The sequence below is a fragment of the Xenopus laevis genome, chromosome 2L, assembly GCF_017654675.1.
Source record: "Xenopus laevis strain J_2021 chromosome 2L, Xenopus_laevis_v10.1, whole genome shotgun sequence".
NCBI classification, from domain to species: Eukaryota; Metazoa; Chordata; class Amphibia; order Anura; family Pipidae; genus Xenopus; species Xenopus laevis.
The window spans coordinates 121,994,072-122,012,668 of NC_054373.1; the positions used below are offsets into that span (position 1 = coordinate 121,994,072).

At 36.9% G+C, this 18,597-nt stretch overlaps 1 protein-coding gene across 1 annotated transcript in view; it reads left to right on the forward strand.

Moving 5' to 3' along the window:
- Window positions 1–18,597, forward strand: part of col4a1.L (collagen, type IV, alpha 1 L homeolog) — a 93,571-nt gene that overhangs the window by 20,169 nt on the left and 54,805 nt on the right. The window contains exons 2-4 of the mRNA XM_018247205.2: window positions 4,931–4,987; window positions 17,302–17,391; window positions 17,478–17,522. Of these exons, the coding sequence (XP_018102694.1) occupies window positions 4,931–4,987; window positions 17,302–17,391; window positions 17,478–17,522 (192 nt within the window). The remainder of the gene's footprint in view (window positions 1–4,930; window positions 4,988–17,301; window positions 17,392–17,477; window positions 17,523–18,597) is intronic.

Below are 18,597 nucleotides of genomic sequence, written 5' to 3' on the forward strand. Positions count from 1 at the left end.
TACTTCGAATCCTTCACTCGGATTTAGTGAATCGGCCCCCAAATGTGAAATACATACCAAATCCCTTGTTCTTAATGACAGTAGGCAGCATTTACTGGCACCTGTTTAAAAGAAAAACATCTTACTAGTTACTATTGGATGCTTGGATAGTAGACTGATATCACTCTGGCTTTGTGTTTAAGCAACAGTCTTGTGTGTGTTTTGTGTTGCGTTTTCTGTAGCCATGTATGTTTTAATATAAAAACAAATTTGCTAATCTAATTGCATTGCTGGACTGTATAATAAACAATTGTTTCTTTTTATTTTTTGGAGATTGTATACAGTATACTAACAAGGAACAACAGCGGGGAAAAAACAGACTTGCAGGCATATAATAGATTTTAATGGAATCATTCTTTTATCTACTAGATCTGATGACTTTCTTTTGTTCTCTCAGGATACTTGTAATAGAGAATAAAACATAAATAATAAACTTTTTCAGGAAAACTATGTTTGTGCAGGTTTCCTGTCTAGCCACAGAGGATGGACAGTCCTCTTTCCTTCAATTCTGGTTTTTTTCTTGGGGTCAGGAGTCCAAAATAGATTAGTGGGTAAACTGCTTTAATTAATGGGAGTTCTCCATCAGCTAAATTATAATGCAGTACAGAGTTTGCACAACCAGAATGATCAGATCTTCTCTACCAACATGCAATGACATGCTTTGAAGAGAAGGAATAAGATGAGTTTGGTCTTGAGTCTTGTTCTTGAGCCATGCCTAGCAAACGCCCCTCAGCACCAACAAAATATTACCTGCTGTTTTCATTTTTCTCATTTTCGATTGGATTGATGAGATCAATGTAATGTCGCCTAACTCGTTGTGGACAAATTGGGGAAAGATCTGCTTTTTTGGCAACCTTGATAAATGAGAGGATCTTTATATGTATTGCCAGTTCAACTCCTGGAACAACATAGCAGAAGCCAACTTATTAACAGATCTGGAGGAGAACTGAGTTTTGCTACATAGTTTTAAGAATTCAAGTAAATAGCTAGGGATAAACAAATACTGGCTTTAATTGCAAATACATTGACAAATAACCAGCAGATGATTAATGGCAGATTTATTATTTGCTTGATAGGTGTTGTTCATTTGCCTAGATGTTTTACATGGTTACGGTACATATTATGTACATCTTCCAGTATTTAAACAGGTAATAATACATAAAACAAAGCATCTATACTAACTGCAGTTAAAGGCTCAGTGCGCATTCAGCTTGTATTCATGTTTCTCATGTTGGTGGTCTGATTTGTTTTTACTTTAGGCCACAAAACACATCTATTAATCTTTTTTCCAGATGCAAGCAAACTTCATCCAAAACATGTCAAGCAGCAGTTTATTGACTTTGGCTTCTCTAAACATGAAATGTTACCCAACATGCAATATAAAGAATTGGGAGTGCTTTACAAATTTCTACTTTATATTATAATAAATTATAATAAATATTATATTATAATAAATTGCAACTTGTTCTTTGTAAATCCTAAAGGTCTCCTTTATAGCTCCAAATAACTTTCTCCAGACCTCCAATGTTATGCTTTTTAATGCTGCATTGAAATGGTCCCTAGCTTCTGAAATTAGTATTGGAATTGGTCCTCCAATTCATCCTCCAGTACTCCACATGTTCATTGTAACAGTGCCATCCTACATCCATGTTCCCTTCTGAACTAAAGTTGTAAGGTGTGAAAAACCTCAGTTAAAACAATGTGGTTGGGGAATGGGCATGAAGGGGCATTATAATGGTACATATTCAGCAGGTTGGGTTGCCTTTGGCTAATGGTAGATGATCCAACATACAGTCACCCTGTTTGTGCATTGACAGGAATAAAATGTCACAGTTTTAACAAAATAACACTTTACAATGTTTTTTTATAATTTTAATGGATTTGGGATATTTAAAAGGATTTGGGTGTCCAAAATAGATACAAATAAAAGCTTACAGTATACTCTGTTTTTTGCACCTTTCCATTGTTTATACCCATCCAACTATTGTCCTCTAAGTTAAATTCCTACTTTTCACCACATCATGCAATCAGGTTGCTTTATTGTGGAAAATAAAGTTAAGAGATATAGGCACCACAGTTACCACTGCCAACTTTAAATGAATTGTTATAATTTATTTTCTTTGATTTACCCTTTTCTCCATTCAAATGTATCTGTCAGTATATTTATACATATACAATAGGGCACACAACTTAAACACAGAAAGCTTCCCTTCCATGTTGAAACCTTCCTGTCTGGCTGAAAGAAACAATGTATAGCCATATATAGATGAGGAAGAAAACAATAAAATTGTGTGTCATTTCATCAGTACAAGGAAATCAAAGTTTGTTTATTCTCCACTGACCTTTACCAGGCAGTACTATAGTGTATTTTGGTAAAGGCTATAAGCAAATTGCTTACATTTTATTTTAATATGATTTAATGCAGTTCCCTTAGTTACTCAAGAGTGTGCGGTCCTTTAATGCAGTGTACACGTAATGCTAATATTCTGCTTTAATTGCTGATGGGATAGGGATGAGAGGAAGACGCATTTGCATTATCCATATGATAAATTATGATCCAAATAGTACATTTTACAGTATTTTTAGCCTCAAAGTTTAAAAAAATATATATTTTTGGTTCCTGTATCACAATGGTTCCCAAATTATGGTAGAGGTCCTCCCACAGGGTCCTAAAGCAGTTGCTAGAGGCTAGAGGGCCAGGCCTGAGGGTCAATTAGGATGAAATTTGGGGAGCATGTCTGTTTGCTCTCTTATGGTCTCTTGGAAGCCCAGCTGAAGCTGACCTGAAGCTGGGTGAGATTTTGGATGAACATTTATTGCTGAAAAGAGAATTCAATCCCTTAACTAATAAAAACCCCTACCCCCCTACCCTACATAGCCCCCCTCTCTGCTCCCCTCGCACAGGTATTAACACCTGTAAATGCCCCTAATCCTGCAATTACCCCACATTACAGAGTCAGCACAGAGGAGCTGCCATCTTCCGGCACTTCAGTAATCGTGGAATTGCAGAAAATATTTGCAAAAGAGTTTGATTACTGTTAACATTATTTTCGTGCAAAAAATTACCTTGCACAGTCATAAACACCCATCTCATTTGCGAATATTTTTGCACAATGCGAATTCGCAAAAACGGAAAGACAGAGTTCAGGAAAAAACAAGGGCAATGCAACCATTTATGAAGAAATATGCTGTTCACAAACTTTATAAACGACCCCCAATGACTTAATAGAAATAGACAAAAATGTCAATCTTGGGTCTTAGGTCTTTTTGAATTTCCACAATTCAGTGCTGTACAGAAATTACTAGATGCAAACTTTTCTTTAATTGATTTCGTATGCTGGAAAAAAACTTCAATGGCCATATTTCCATTATGATTCATTGTAAGTGAAATGGATATGATCATTTCCTGATTTGTTTTCCTTGTGAAAAACAGTTATTTTCAGTGCATGACTTGCTTCGATTTTTAGTTTCCTATTTGGAAAAAACAATGCAATTTCTTCTTTCCAAACAAGAAAGAAAAACAAAATTGAAAACAAAATCAGTCTCTGTTAACTTGTTGGCCCACATTATTCTATCTGTGTACTGTAGCGTGTGATATACACTAACCCTTATTAATACTTTATTTAATTTATTGGTACATTTGTGAGTACAAATCTACCATCTGTCAGAGATGCAATAGCCATTAACATGGTAATGGACATAATGGAAGTTTGATTACATTTTTACATTACATTTTCTTTTATTATACAAAAGACAAAGTACAAGCCATTTAAAACTAGTTACAGCTGGAATTTAATTGGCCAGATGTGGATCAAACTAGTACAGAAATCCCTTTGCACCAAGCAAATAATTTCTAGCCTAATCATTTGTCTTGCTAGATTTGGTATCTGTGTAAAATAGGCATGGCTGTCTAGTTGTTGCAGCAAATAAAACTCAAATAAAGAGATTGACAACAACATAAACAAGTGCAGGGTAGTTAACATACAGTGTAAAGTGATGCATATGAAACAGTGGGATTGCACGTGTGCAGTGAATCATGCGCAGCAATGTTTGTTGTGATTATTTTTTTGGCATTGATAGAAATTGATTTCATTCTGCATCTGTAGACTTCTGCTTCCTGATAATATGGCTCTTTCTAGGATAGCAGCCAGGTCTGAACTATTGAATAACTTCCACATTACTGAAATTGTGCTAGAAATTCTTCAGATAAGCAGTGCTACACACACAACCCTCCTTATTTGGTAGGGATGGTGGCAGTTTAGGAAGATGTAATGCATGACATCTAAGTAGGAAGCGAATTCTAATCAGGTATATGCAACAGGAATGAATATTAATGCTTAGAGAAATAGCAGGGAAAGAAAAAATCCTAGCCTAACTGGAAAAATACATCAGCAACAGTTCATTATTTGGAATGCATACTGTGTCCAGACAGATATAACCAATGCCAAATACAGATACAGAGTTACAGCGTCACATAGTACTAATTTAATTATAGTACAGTGAAAAAACAATTTTGGGCTGATTTATTATTGTTTGTACTTTTGGTACAAACTAAGTTCACTGTTAAGCTCTCTTTTGTTTTTTCTCACTTCATATTGCTATTAAACTGGTATAAACATAAAAAAAACCTTACTTTTTTATTTTTATAATTTAAATAAACATGTCAAGTATACAAAGTTGAGCATTCAGAGAGACATTAGAAGGCCCTTCAACAACATTTCCTGTTTTCCTGGGCACACAACAGTTATACACAACATCAAAAATGAAACATTAATTTTAAATATTATACTTTATGTATATTTGTGATGGCAAAGGGAGAATAAAGCCAACACTCCTAAGTATATAATGATAACAATTTCATGTAAAATATTTTCTTTTCTTTCTCTAACAGGCCTGCAATGGATGTGGAACTAGCAAATGTGACTGCAGTGGAGTAAAAGGACAAAAAGTAAGTTTCCTGATAAAACTTCACAAAGAATCCAACATATTCTCTTCAGTTATTGGGTAACCCTTACATGATTGCATAGCCCTGACAGAATGGCCCTATAGAACTTACTAGGCAACAACAAAAAACAATCAAAGAAACAACAGAACACCCATTTTACATTTTTCAGGAGGCCATAAAAAAATTGGAGAAAGTGTAAATCCGCATTAGCATTATATATATGAAACTTAAAATCAGGGAATGTAGAATTGAAGTTTCACTGTATGACATTTGGGAGGTTTGGGTCCAGGTCCACCCATCCTTTTCCCAAGTTGGGTATTATGCTTGTTTAGGAAGTCATCAAAGGCATTAAAAGAATGTGCCATCAACAGACAGGGCATTCTACAATCTTATTTCCCTCACCGTGAAGAACCACCTACTCTGCTTCAACTGAATGCAGCATTCCTCAAGTGCCTTGAGGAATAACCTCTGGTACCTTGGTCTTTTCAGTATCCCCTGTTATCTATTCTAATGCCATCTAATGTACTTGCAAAGAGTAATCATGCACCTTTTTCTCCAGAGACAACAACCCCATCCATGACAGGCTACACTTATAGTTTAAATCATTCATCCCTCTAACCAGTTTAGTTGCACTTCTCCAGCAAATTAATATCCTTTTTAAAGGAGAACTAAATCCTAAAAATGAATGTGGCTAAAAATGCCATATTTTATATACTGAACTTATTGCACCAGTCTAAAGTTTTAGCTTCTCATTAGCAGCAATGATTCAGGACTTCAATCTTGTCACAGGGGGTCACCATCTTGGAAAGTGTCTGCGACACTCACATGCTCAGTGGGCTCTGAGAAGCTACTGAGATGCTAAGCTTAGGGGTCATTGCAAATTATCAAGCAAAAACTGAAGTACTGTATGTCTGTAATATAAGCTGATGCTACAGGGCTGGTTATTAAATTCTGATGCTAATTGCACTGGTTTCTATGCTGCCATGTAGTAATTATCTGTATTAATTACTAATCAGCCTTATATTGTGATATTTATATTATATGTGCACTGTATAACTGACAGCAGCATGGAGCATGTGCAGCAGAAAAGAAGATGGAGAGCTACTGTGGCATCTTTGGAGACACAGATCTTTGCTGCTAAAGGGCTGCGTTTGCCTTGGGCCGGTACAGAAGCCCAAAACATAATGTACAACTTTTTCTAGCTACTTCTTTAGTTAGGCTTTAGTTCTCCTTTAAGGACTGGGGCCTAAAGCTGCACTGCAAACTCCAAACGAGGCCTTACCAGAGAATGAGAAAGAGGTCATTCCTTGAGTTAATGCCCTTTTTAATGCAAGACAGTACTTTATTTCTTTAGAAGCCACTTTAGAATGACACTGCCTAGAGTTACACCACTTCTCAAGATCGTTCTCAATTAAGGATATCCCCAACACACTACCATTTAGTGTATAACTTGCATTTATGTTATTTCTACAAAAGTGAATAACATTATTTGCCAGATTACTGCCCATTTATCCAGTTTAGTCAAATCACTCTGCAAAGTGGAAGCGTCCTGCAAAGAGCTTACAGTTCTGCACAATGTAGTTTCATCATCAAAAATAGAAACGGTACCAAGTGACCACTGCCAGTCATTAATAAGCAAGTTAAAACGCAATGGCCCATGTAAAGAACCCTGCAGTACTCAGCTAACAGCACTGGTCCAAATAAAAAATGTTCCATTTACCACACTCTCTGTAATGTTTCCATTCAGCCAATTCTCTATTCTAGTACAAATATTATGTTCCAGGCAAGAACTCTTTCATCTAATCAGTAATCATTTGTGTGGTACTGTATCAAATATTTTTAGCAAAGTCTAAGTAGATCATATCCGAGTCAATGTTCCTGCTCACCTCCACATAGAAGGGTATTAAATTAGTCTGCCAAGATCTATTATGCATAAAACCATGCTGGCACAAACTAATGTTTTCAAGTATCTTAACTCATTCAAATCGACAATCTCTCAGCATCATGCTGGACCTCAAGGAATTCTGAATAATTAAGTAAACAGTTATGGCAATCACAGAGCTAATCTTGTTTAGTACCCTGGGATGAATACCATCCAGTCCTGAACCTTTGTTACTATAACATAGTAACATAGTAACATAGTAACATAGTAAGTAAGGTTGAAAAAAGACACATGTCCATCGAGTTCAACCTTTTTTTTTTTTTTGTTTATTAACTACCTATCTGCCAGTTGATCCAGAGGAAGGCAAAAAACCCATCTGAAGCCTCTCCAATTTGCCTTAGAGGGGGAAAAATTCCTTCCTGACTCCAAAATGGCAATCGGATTAGTCCCTGGATCAACTTGGACTATGAGCTATTTCCCATAACCCTGTATTCCCTTACTTGCTAAAAAGCCATCCAACCCCTTCTTAAAGCTATCTAATGTATCAGCCTGTACAACTGATTCAGGGAGAGAATTCCACATCTTCACAGCTCTCACTGTAAAAAACCCCTTCCGAATATTTAGGCGGAACCTCTTTTCTTCTAATCGGAATGGGTGACCTCGTGTCAGCTGGAAAGACCTACTGGTAAATAAAGCATGTCTCTAGTCTCTTTAGAATTTCCTCCTTAGTCTCCCATGCGTCAGTACTTATATTATTAGAATTGGGTCTATAAAAAATACTTAATTAGCTGTGTAGACCAACTGACCTCCCTTTGATAAGGGTCATACTCTTTCTTGTCTCATTTATTACTGTTTAAATATTAAAATAATAATTTTACATTCATTTTACTCTTCACTGAAATACCCCTTTCCATCTTTGTCCTTGTACCTAATAAAGGTTTCTACTGTCTCGGCTAACCTAAATAAACCTCTATGGGGACTCTATAATATAGGCCGAATGGCACAGCCATTGTAGTGCTGTTACACAGTGCCTGCCTTCATACTCGATGTCCCACCCCACACACTAGCACATACTTTATAATCTACTTAGGATCTCCTACATCTTTTACCACAATACTTTATTGAGTGTTTTTGCAATGAAACCCAAGCACTGAACCTCCTTGATTTTCCAGGTTCTCCCCTAAAATGTGCTCACTAACTCAAAGTAGTTAGCAGCTTTGACGGGTCACAATATAGTACCCTCAATGTGCTTTACTTTTTATTACTATTCTGTAATATGCCAAATAATTTTTTCTGCATAATTCCCCACAAAGCTGTCCCCAATAATTCTGCCAGAAAGCAAGTAAGAGCGGATGCACACCCACAACATCCCTTAAATAGTGTAGCCCGGTGCTTAGTAATGGAGGATTCGGCAACCTCCCATATAATGTAGAAAACAAATTTACCGACACTCAAGGCGTTAGTTTGCAGGAAAAACCTTGCTTTATTGTAGTGCAACGTTTCGAGGCCACACCCCTTTATCAAGCTTAAAAAGTAAGAAATAAAGCATCAGCAATCACCTTTTATCATATATTTATAGAGTGTGTACAGTGCATGGTCATCTAAGGAAACACATTATTAAAGGAGAACTAAATCCTAAAAAGAGGCTTAAAATGCAGTATTTTACTAGGCCATCTTTTGAGTGTTAGTGACACTTCATAGAAATTGATACAAAACTACCGATTTGCACATCTCCTAACATTTTCCAAAAAAAAAACACATTATATCTACCCACCCTCCCACTCCCAGATTCACTCCCAGATCCACTCTCCCACTCCCAGATCCACCCCAGTATTCACTACCCACGCCCAAAACGCATCATTTAATAGTGCCGCTCCAGAAGAAAATTGCACTGAAGTCCGTTTCTCAAAAGAGCAAACAGATTTTTTTATACTTAATTTTGAAATCTGACATGGAGCTAGACATATTGTCCATTTCCCAGGTGCAGGCCTGGACTGGCAATCTGTGGGTTCTGGCAAATGCCAGAAGGGCTGCTGTAAGTTGCCATATACAGTCATTATTTATTGGGCTGGTGGGGGGCTGCTTGGGCCTCTGTGTACTTGGAATGCCAGGGCCTATTGTTAATCCCAGTCCGGACCTGCCCAGGTGCCCCCAGTCAAGTGACTTGTGCTCTGATAAACTTCAGCTGCTTTTTACTGCTGTACTGCAAGTTGGAGTGATATAACCTTCCTCTCTCCCCCCCCCCTACCCACAGCAAGCTAACAACAGAACAATGGGAAGGTAACCAGATTGCAAAGCACTCACTAGTAAAATCCAGGTCCCACTGAGACACTTTCAGTTACACTGAGTAGGAGAAACAACAGCCTGCCCGAAAGCAGTTCCATCCTAAAATGCTGGCTCTTTCTGAAAGCACATAACTAGGCAAAATCACCTGAGATGGCTGCCTACACACCAATATTACAAATAAAAAAAAAATTACTTGCTGGTTCAGGAATAAAATTTTATATGGTAGAGTGAACTATATGCAGTGTAAACAGTATAATTTAGAAATAAAAACGATACCATAAAAATCATGACAGAATCCCTTTAAAATTAAGACCATATTGGGTTTAACTGCGCATGCTCCTGCCAAAAAAACAGGCAGATATATAAGCTGTTTAACATACTTGAAAGAATGGCAGCGCACTCAACTAAATATTCATTGAAGATTACTGCAAGATATATAAACTGCCAGACATGTAGGCCACAAATCTCACTATGTTACTCTGTCTTTTATGATCAGACAGAATGGTGAGGAGCAGTGCAGGAGAGATAAGGAGTCTTTGCAGGGTCCTCATGATTATACTTTGTTCTCCTCTTTAAATAAGATCTCAGGGATGAACAGAATACATTTTAACAAAATTTGGTGAAAATAAATGTCCCATTGAACCAAAGTGACATGTGCAAATGACTAACTATATCAGAACACTATTAGCTCAGCTATATTGTTCAATTTGCACTTACGTTATTGTATTTGTAACAGGGGCAGGATGTTTTCATTATTTTTAATTTATTATTTTTAAATTATTTTCTATTATACTATATATTATTTTTCTCCTTATCGATTTCAGCTGATGCTCATGTAAATACTTCTATTGTGTTTATTCAGTAAATTTTTCCAATATTCAAAAACAATGTTGTGTGGATCCTTGGCATTGATCCCGATTTTCTTTTGCAAGCCTTAAAAGAAAAAAAACATTTTCTGCAGCTGTGTGTCTATGAGTCTCCCAGGATTTTGTTTTCACAAAAAAAATATTCTTATAGGAACAAATGGCCGGAAATTATTTATCTTTCCTTGGAAAAATATTTGTTTCAAATAAAGAAACAAGATTTCATGAATTTCATGCAAGAATACATAGGAAAGGTTGAGATCTAGTTTATATTTACTTGATTTTGTGATTATGGGTAAAAAACCCCTCTGTTGTACAGATGGAGCATTTATTTGCATTTGGAGCATTTGGTTTAGATGTTCCATATTGTCACTTCATATAAACTGATCATTATTGCATCTTTTGTTATTGAAATGAGTGCTTTGAGATGGCTCACTGTGGGCAGTGTGATATCAAAACAAATTGAGCTCATCTGTATTTCAATTTACTTGAATTACATTTAGAATAAACACTAAACGTTAAAACAAACAGATTAAAGAGTTAAGAAGTCCTTTTCACATCTGCTTTCTTTATTGTTTAGCTACTTGGCATCAGTATAAATGTAATGTTTCACCATGAAGATTAAATTAACTGAAACACTGGGAATATAGATACAAAGAATACTTGTTGGGTGCTTTTTTGAACATTACCATTTCCCTCATTATCCTTACTTCCCAAAATGTCCAGAAATAGGCTGCAGCGGGGATAAAAGAACATTTAAGCTTCATAACATTCAGTTGTACCTATTAATGAATTACCCTGATTAGGCCTCCAAAGTGTTAGCCTATGCATAAGATGTCAGGGTTTACAGAATATTCGGAGTGTTACTAGGCTGTGATGTTGTTATCATGGACTTTGCATTTCTTAAAGGTTTAAACCCAAATAAAGAGTTACCTTCTTATGACTACTCCTTTACTTACTACTAATTAAAGCACTTTGACAAATATACCAACACTGCATATATACATATTCTGTTCAATGTTGCCCATATATTACATCACCCTATCTATAATGCTATTGGTCTGTGTTTTAATTACACATGATATCAAGGATGAAAATTAACTTAGTCAAAAGAGTGATAACTGTAGTAACTGTACAATTGTAAACTCTAATGAAAGAAGCAGTATGAGGGACGCTTTTAAAGCCAAGTTTTGAGGGAAGTCTAGGAAATATATTCTTAAAAAGAGGAATATTTGCAGTTTCTTTTTATGAATCAGTGTTAGTGGGAATGTTGATTTTTAAAGAATCCCATATGGTCCTAGTGATAGAATCATGAAATTGATTTAAACTGACAAAATTCCAAAAGAGTGGAATTCCATGTATGATAATGGGGGGAAATAATCCTAACAGCTGGTAGGTTGAGATCATGCAATTAATTCTTGATCTTTGCGCACCAGCTGCTTCTAATCCCAAACGGATTTCATGTTTTGGTTTCCCACTTCAAATTAATACCAGTTGGACAACTGATTTATTGATATGTACTGAGGGGGTAAATTGTCAAATGATCTTGACAATACTTTCTTTAAAGCTGGAATCCACTTGTAAATATCACCTTCCTGAATGTGCATTTTGTCCTATTGTTACACTCTGCACCTTCTTATATGGTGTATTAAACACTTTAAACCCCTTCAGTTCATTCTTTACACAAACAATTTATTAACTGTAATAATAACATACTGTATATAATAGCAGATGTAAGGAAATTAGCACTGTGACTGTCTCTATAGGCATAACAAGCCATAAAGGAAAGATGACAAGACACAAGACAAATGTTTTCTTGGCTAGAAATGTATATTTAAGGAAGCATGAAGGCCATCTAAGGTTACTAAAATAATACAGTCTAGTTGCTCTATACTCTATTTAACTGCCTTGCTAACTGGTTTTGGGAACTGAATGAGAAATTAACTGCTATTTGTAAAAAGAGAAAGAACCCTTATAATTATTTAATGCCTCCCTTCCCCCCTGGCATATAAATTAATTGTAGGGTACCCTGTTTGTGGTTCAACAGCACTGATACATGTTAGGATACGTTCACTGGAGACAAAGATGCCTTTACCTCCTTCAACTAAAAGAAGAGTTATTGCCAATGAGTATAATTTGACTAGACTTCTAACTCCAAAGTTTACTAAGGAGGCCGGAAACTCTCATGTCACTGCATGTTTTTGTCACGTTTTGTGAACCCAAACCCCACAGGGAGTGACTGGCCTCGGGCCTAACCCTCAGCTACTCAACTGCCACAAGGTCTTACCTCACGAGAATCTAGTACTCCCACAGGGGCAAGCAAGTGAGCCAAACTTTACAGCAGGGAAGAAGCCAGTAGAGACTGAATAACCATAGTCAGACAGGCTGGCCAGAACCAGAAAAAACAACCACTGAGACATGAGACAAATGCTAGAGATCAGGAACCAGAGCAGGAGCCAGAATCCGGAACAAGAAATCAGCACTGAGGGGATCAAGAGCCAGAATCAGGAACAATAAATCAGCACTGAGGGTTTTTTTTTTTTATAGCTATGCTGATGGCAAACTCTGCTCATCTGTGGCCTCATTGACCACATGTGAACTTACTGGGGGTCATTCATAAACTTCGGGCAAGGCAGATTGGTTTGCAAAGTGAATATATTTGCCTTGTGCATGGTTATATTTATAAAGCTGAATAAGTGTGGTGCAAACAGAATTGCAAATTTTTTTTCACAATGCGAATGTCTATAAGAGCGGTTTAAATATGTCATATATTCGCAAATTGTTAATATTTATGTGCACACTCTGCTGGACATGGTGTTGTGACATACTGTCGCATATGCTTACAGCAGTAATTATAGTAAGCTTTAAGATGGTACTTGTTATTTTTGTACAGTAGCACATTTCTGCTGTTCCTATTTTTGATGGATTACGACAATTTATTTTTCTGAATTCTGCCTCCTTCCTGTCTGGCAAAGTTGAACTACAATGTAAACAGACTTTCTAGCTAATTGGAGCCTTGTATAACTCCTACCTATAGTTGTATGTGAAAGCTCAACACAGGGTGGAAACCACTCTTTTCCAAACAGAGAATTTACAATTCAGACAGGTGTTAGAGCTTAGTGCCTATGAGCTCTATACCCCATACAACCAAATGAGGATTGACTACTCAAAGCATTCAATCACATTCTGTCTGTTTGATAAATGGTATAAATTTGGAAAAGTATTCTCCAGTTTGAGTTGTAAATGTGCCCCTAAATTAACCTTAATGTGTAATATTATAACACTTGCATATTTTCAGTAAAATCACAGAGTCCTTTGGCAGCCTAATAGGTATTGATTCGCCTCAAAAATAGATTCAGAAGTTATTTAACCATAAAGGAGATCTTGTGTTTTTCTGGTGCAATATGTGTAAACAATGGTCTGATCTTAACAATAAGATACACAAGAAGGAAGGGTGTATACGTCAGTGGATTTATGTAATAATATAACCATCAGTGACTGAACACAATGTTCTGTAAAGCTGGGGAACCAAAAAAACAAACTTTTTAAAGGAAATTGAGAAAACACATTGACAATGCGAGGTTGGACAAAGGAATATATATATATTTTGTTAATTCCTGGGATATGTGTCAGTTTCCTATGGCGTGGGATGTATCACTGGGCACATCTACATGTAACAACTACAAAACACATTTCATGCAGAAATACATTACACACACACATTACTTAGTCTGTCCAACAGATGACAGTGGTAGCTATCCTCTAGGAAAGTTCTAAAGAGTAGGCAGGTCCCAGGACAGGAAACATGTATAAACTGCAGATGGAAATACAGGTATGGGATCCATTATCCAAAAACCTGTTATCCAGAAAGCATCAAATTACTGGAAGGCCATCTCCTATATTCTTAAGTAATTCACATTTCTAAAAATGATTTCTTCTTTCTCTATATAGGTATGGGATCCGCTATCTGGAAACCCGTTATCCAGAAAGCTCCGAATTACAAAAGGCTGTCTCCCATAGACCCCATTATAATCAAATAATCCAAATTTTTACAAATTATTTTCTTTTTCTCTGTAATAATAAAACAGTAGCTTGTACTTGATCCCAACTAACATATACTGAATCCTTATTGGATGCAAAACCAGTCTATTGGGGTTATTTAATGTTAACACAATATTCTAGTAGACTTAAGGTAAGAAGTTCCATATCACGGAAAGATCTGTTATCCAGAAAACCCCAGGTCCCGAGCATTCTGGATAACAGGTCCCATACCTGTAGTAATAAAACAGTACTTTGTATTTGATCCCTATTAAAATAGAATTAATCTTTATTACGGCCAAAACATCCTATTAGGTATACAGAATTTAATATTTAAATTATTTTTTAATGGAACTTAAGTATGGCGATCCAAATTAATGAAAACCCATTATCCCCCTGGTCCTAAGCATTTTGGATGAAATGTCCAATACCTGTACAGAATTTTGAAGCAGGCCCAGGTGGGGGAAGCTGTTCTTTGTTAGTTGCTAGTTAGTATCTACTATGGCCAGTAGAGCTTGCCTTAGAAGTGAGAGACAGCTAGGCCAGCCAGCAAGGTCAGTTGTGGCCTCAATGAGAAGCTTAATATATGGAGTAGGACCCCAGGAGTGATTGTGCAAACCTGCAGCTTTTTGCTGCCCCTGGTAAAACGGTCTGTGTTGCTGCCAATAGGAAAAGTGACCTATGAAAGAAACTTACCAAAGTGGCATATATGTATTTAGGGCCGCCATTAGAAATCACAGGGCCCCATACAACAACATTTTCAGGGCCCCCTGGGCCCAGCCCATACTAGCGCCAAAGCCCCACCCCAGATCCCGCGCACTCCACCCAAGCCCCACTCCATCCCGCCCAAAGACCACACAGACATCAGTGCTAAAAAAGTAACCCCCCCACACACAAGTTATAAAAAGCTATATATATATATATATAAGTTCATCATCATCATCATCATCATTTATTTATATAGCGCTGCAGTTATAGCAAACAGGGAATAAATGGTGGATAACAAACAAGGATTACAGAATACAATGGGGCTAGAAGGACCTAGAGATTAGAGTTAACAAACTAAAAGGTTAGGGTACAATTGAGACATTAGGATTATATAAACATTTTGTCATTTTTGATACAGCAATGATTCATTAAGGTACATCGAATAAGCCTCTTTAAACAGATGGGTCTTTAAGGAGCACTTGAAAGTTTGGAAAGTCTGACAGCTTGTGGCAGAGAGTTCCAGAGAAAAGCAGAAGCCCAAAAGAAGTTAAAAAACCATTGGTGCAGGGTCTCCCTTACAAATAAAAAAAAATTGGGGCCCAAAATTTTTTTTAAAAAAACATTGGTGCCACGGCCCCCCTTACAAAAAAAATTGGGGCCCCAAATTTTTCTTTTTAAAAAAAACATTGGTGGCAGGGGCCTATAGAATATTAAAATAATACATTGGTGGCCATGGGATTAAAAAAAAACAAAAAACCCTACATTAGTGTTCAGTAAAATTGAACTCGTGGCTTCAGCACTTCAACTTCACCTCCTTTCCTGACTTCAGGACTTCAATTTTGTCTGTTTTTGTGACTTTGAGTCTTTTCGCCGCTTCGGGAGTTCGGCTTCGGCTGTTTTTGCTCTCGGCACTTCCACATTTCAGCTGTTCAGGATGGCTGCAAGCACGGCTTTGGCGCTCCTAAGGGGGCTCGGCTCTTTTCAAAACTGCACCACTGCCGGGCCCCCCTTCATGCCCGGGCCCAGGACACTTGTCCCCCCTGTCCCCCCCTGATGGCGGCCCTGTATGTATTACATCACTTGCCTTGAGCCACCATTTTGTGATGGTCTGTGTATTTTGTGACACCTGACAGGAAATAATGCAGGTCCTAACTGGATCAGGAAGAAGTGTTGAAGTAAAAGACTTAGTTCTGTCTGTTGATTGGCTAATGAAGCCTAGCAAGTATGTGTGCTCTCTGGCTTCTGTGTGATTTCACAGTGAATCAGTGCTTTACATAGGGCTGTATTATAGCATATATTTTTATAAAAACCTGCAATGTTCAGGGGGTTTGAGCAGAGAAATTAGATAATGTCCTAAAAGTTGCAACAGTATGGGATCTGGGTACAATGAGCATGTGCCCTGCAACCAGGCCTCTAAATAAGGAAATTGGGCAGTAAATAAATTAACAGTTAACTACAGTATATCACCATGGATATGCATACAATTATTTACACAGTTTGAGCAGATTGGGCAAACATTTTACTTAAGCATGACATAGATAAAACAATGTGTTTTTTTGTGTGTTAAAACCAGATTATAAACTTTTTTTTATTGTTTTTAAAGAAGTGCTGGCTCCATTACACATGTTTTAATGTGGGTAAAATTTATTGCGAACATCCAGACAAAACAAAACTAATGCAAAGCTTCACAGCAACTTGGCATGGTAAAGTGCACCCTCTTGTGGTGAAATGCAAATATGTTTCATACTGGTTGGTAAAAAAGATTTCAATACTGTATGTATAAGCCTCCTCCAGTGCAAAAAAAAAGGGAAAGACTACGGAACAGCAAGCACTAAGCTGAAATAAACAGCAAGAAACAATCAATTTACCTTATTGCAGAGGAGGTTATTTACTGCTCAGTTAGTTGGTAGATTTTCTATTGTAAATGCAGAAAGTTCTGGTTAAGACCTCTGCAGATCAGTCACTCAGTTTAATTTCTTAATTAGGTCTTTATCAGCCCTTGAGCAGGTGAACCAGTGGGAGTTTGCAACTGCCCTAGGCATTGGCCATGCATGGACTCTTCCCACCTGTATTGGCTCCCAATATCTTTTTATTATCAAGTGTAAATGGAAACAAGTATCATTATATATGTTATTTGTTAGGTGTGAACTTTTGATAAACCGTGTCTTTTCTGAAATGCCCAATACTGGTTGTTGTAATTTTTGGACTGCCTCTACAGCTATACAGCAGATTTAATTCCTACACAATATTTTTCACACAGTATGTACATGTTGATTCTTAATATCACCTATAAACAATGGCTCATAGAAGATTCTCTATGAATCCTTCCTTCATGAAAATGTCAAAGATATACTTAGAAGACAATGAATGACTCAAGCAAATACAGTTTGTATAAGATGACATTTAAACCACAGATTAAATCAACAAGCCGAAAAACAAGCAGTGAAAGAATATATAAAACGTAGAACCTGGCAAATACTAGAGAATTAAAAATAAATAGATTGAAGATCATTTTTAACAAAATGTGTTGCTTTCCACAGGGGGAAAGAGGTCTGCCTGGTTTAACTGGATTAATGGGCTTTCCGGGACTCCAAGGACCAGAAGGGCCACCTGGACCAATGGGTCAGAAGGTAATTATCATAACCATTGTTATGCTTTTTCCTTTATCACCTCTGAAATACTGGAATTCATTTTTTTTAATTTAAACATGTTTCAGGGTGACACAGGAGAACCAGGTCTTCCCGGCACAAAAGGAACCAGAGTAAGTTATGTTTAGTTGTTCATTTTCCAGCATATGAATTATTTTGTTTTTCCCTGTTGTATTGCAAAAAAAATGTAATCTATTTCATATTGTAAAACAGATGCTTAAGCTCCATGTCTCCTTTTTTACAAAGTGTAGGGCAAAGCACAAACAGACAGACACAAACTGCCATGTATTTTGCACACTTGGGCCCTTCATTTTTCTAAAATGCCACATATCTCTGTACTCTAAAATGTACAGTACAGAGTAAAGAGAACTAGGAATGCCCCATAAATACTGTGCAGCCTGCATTTGGCTCTGCCCCTGCCCTTAGTGCTAGATTTCCAATCCAGCTTATGTTTTAGAGCACATTGAGCTGGTCCTACCCTCACCAAACCAACCTCATCCATTTGTAAGCAATTTGCCTAGTGGCCTTTATATTTACTCCACTGTCGCCTGATCCAAGTGCAGAGGGTGCAGATATGGGAAGGTATTATACATTATAGGTAAAAAAAAACTAAGGAAGGGGTTGTCCCCAAAGCTTGTGCCATATTTCTGCTGCAATAAATGCTTTAAAGATAGGAGCCAAAGTATAGTGTGCTTCTTTTCCCCTTTTTTCAAGATATAGGTAAAAACATATCACTTTGTGCTCCTTTAGTGAATTAGCCCTTATTTAAGCATAAGGAAAAGCTTCTTTTTAAGACTTGGTGCAGATTTTGGACTTGAATGAATATGAAAAACAGAACAAAGGAACAGTTGTACTGGTTATTTTATATCTAGTTATTATATCAAATGCAACAGGAATGGGAGTAAAAGGTAGCAGCACATTAAAGAAAATAAACACCCTTATGAAAAGGAATAGGCTAAATAAACTAACTGTGAAACACAGCAGCACTAATCTAAGGTTCTGTTATGCTGACAGCAAACAATTCATTAGATTAATTTCTGATACTCTGCAAAAAGTTGTATACACGTTGCTTCCTAATTTTAACTATAAAAAATGGCCCTTGCAAATGTTAAAAATTAACCTTAAATGCAATGTATGACACCAATAAAAGTCTTTCAATGCTGCCACCTTGAGGCTGTCCATGACAAG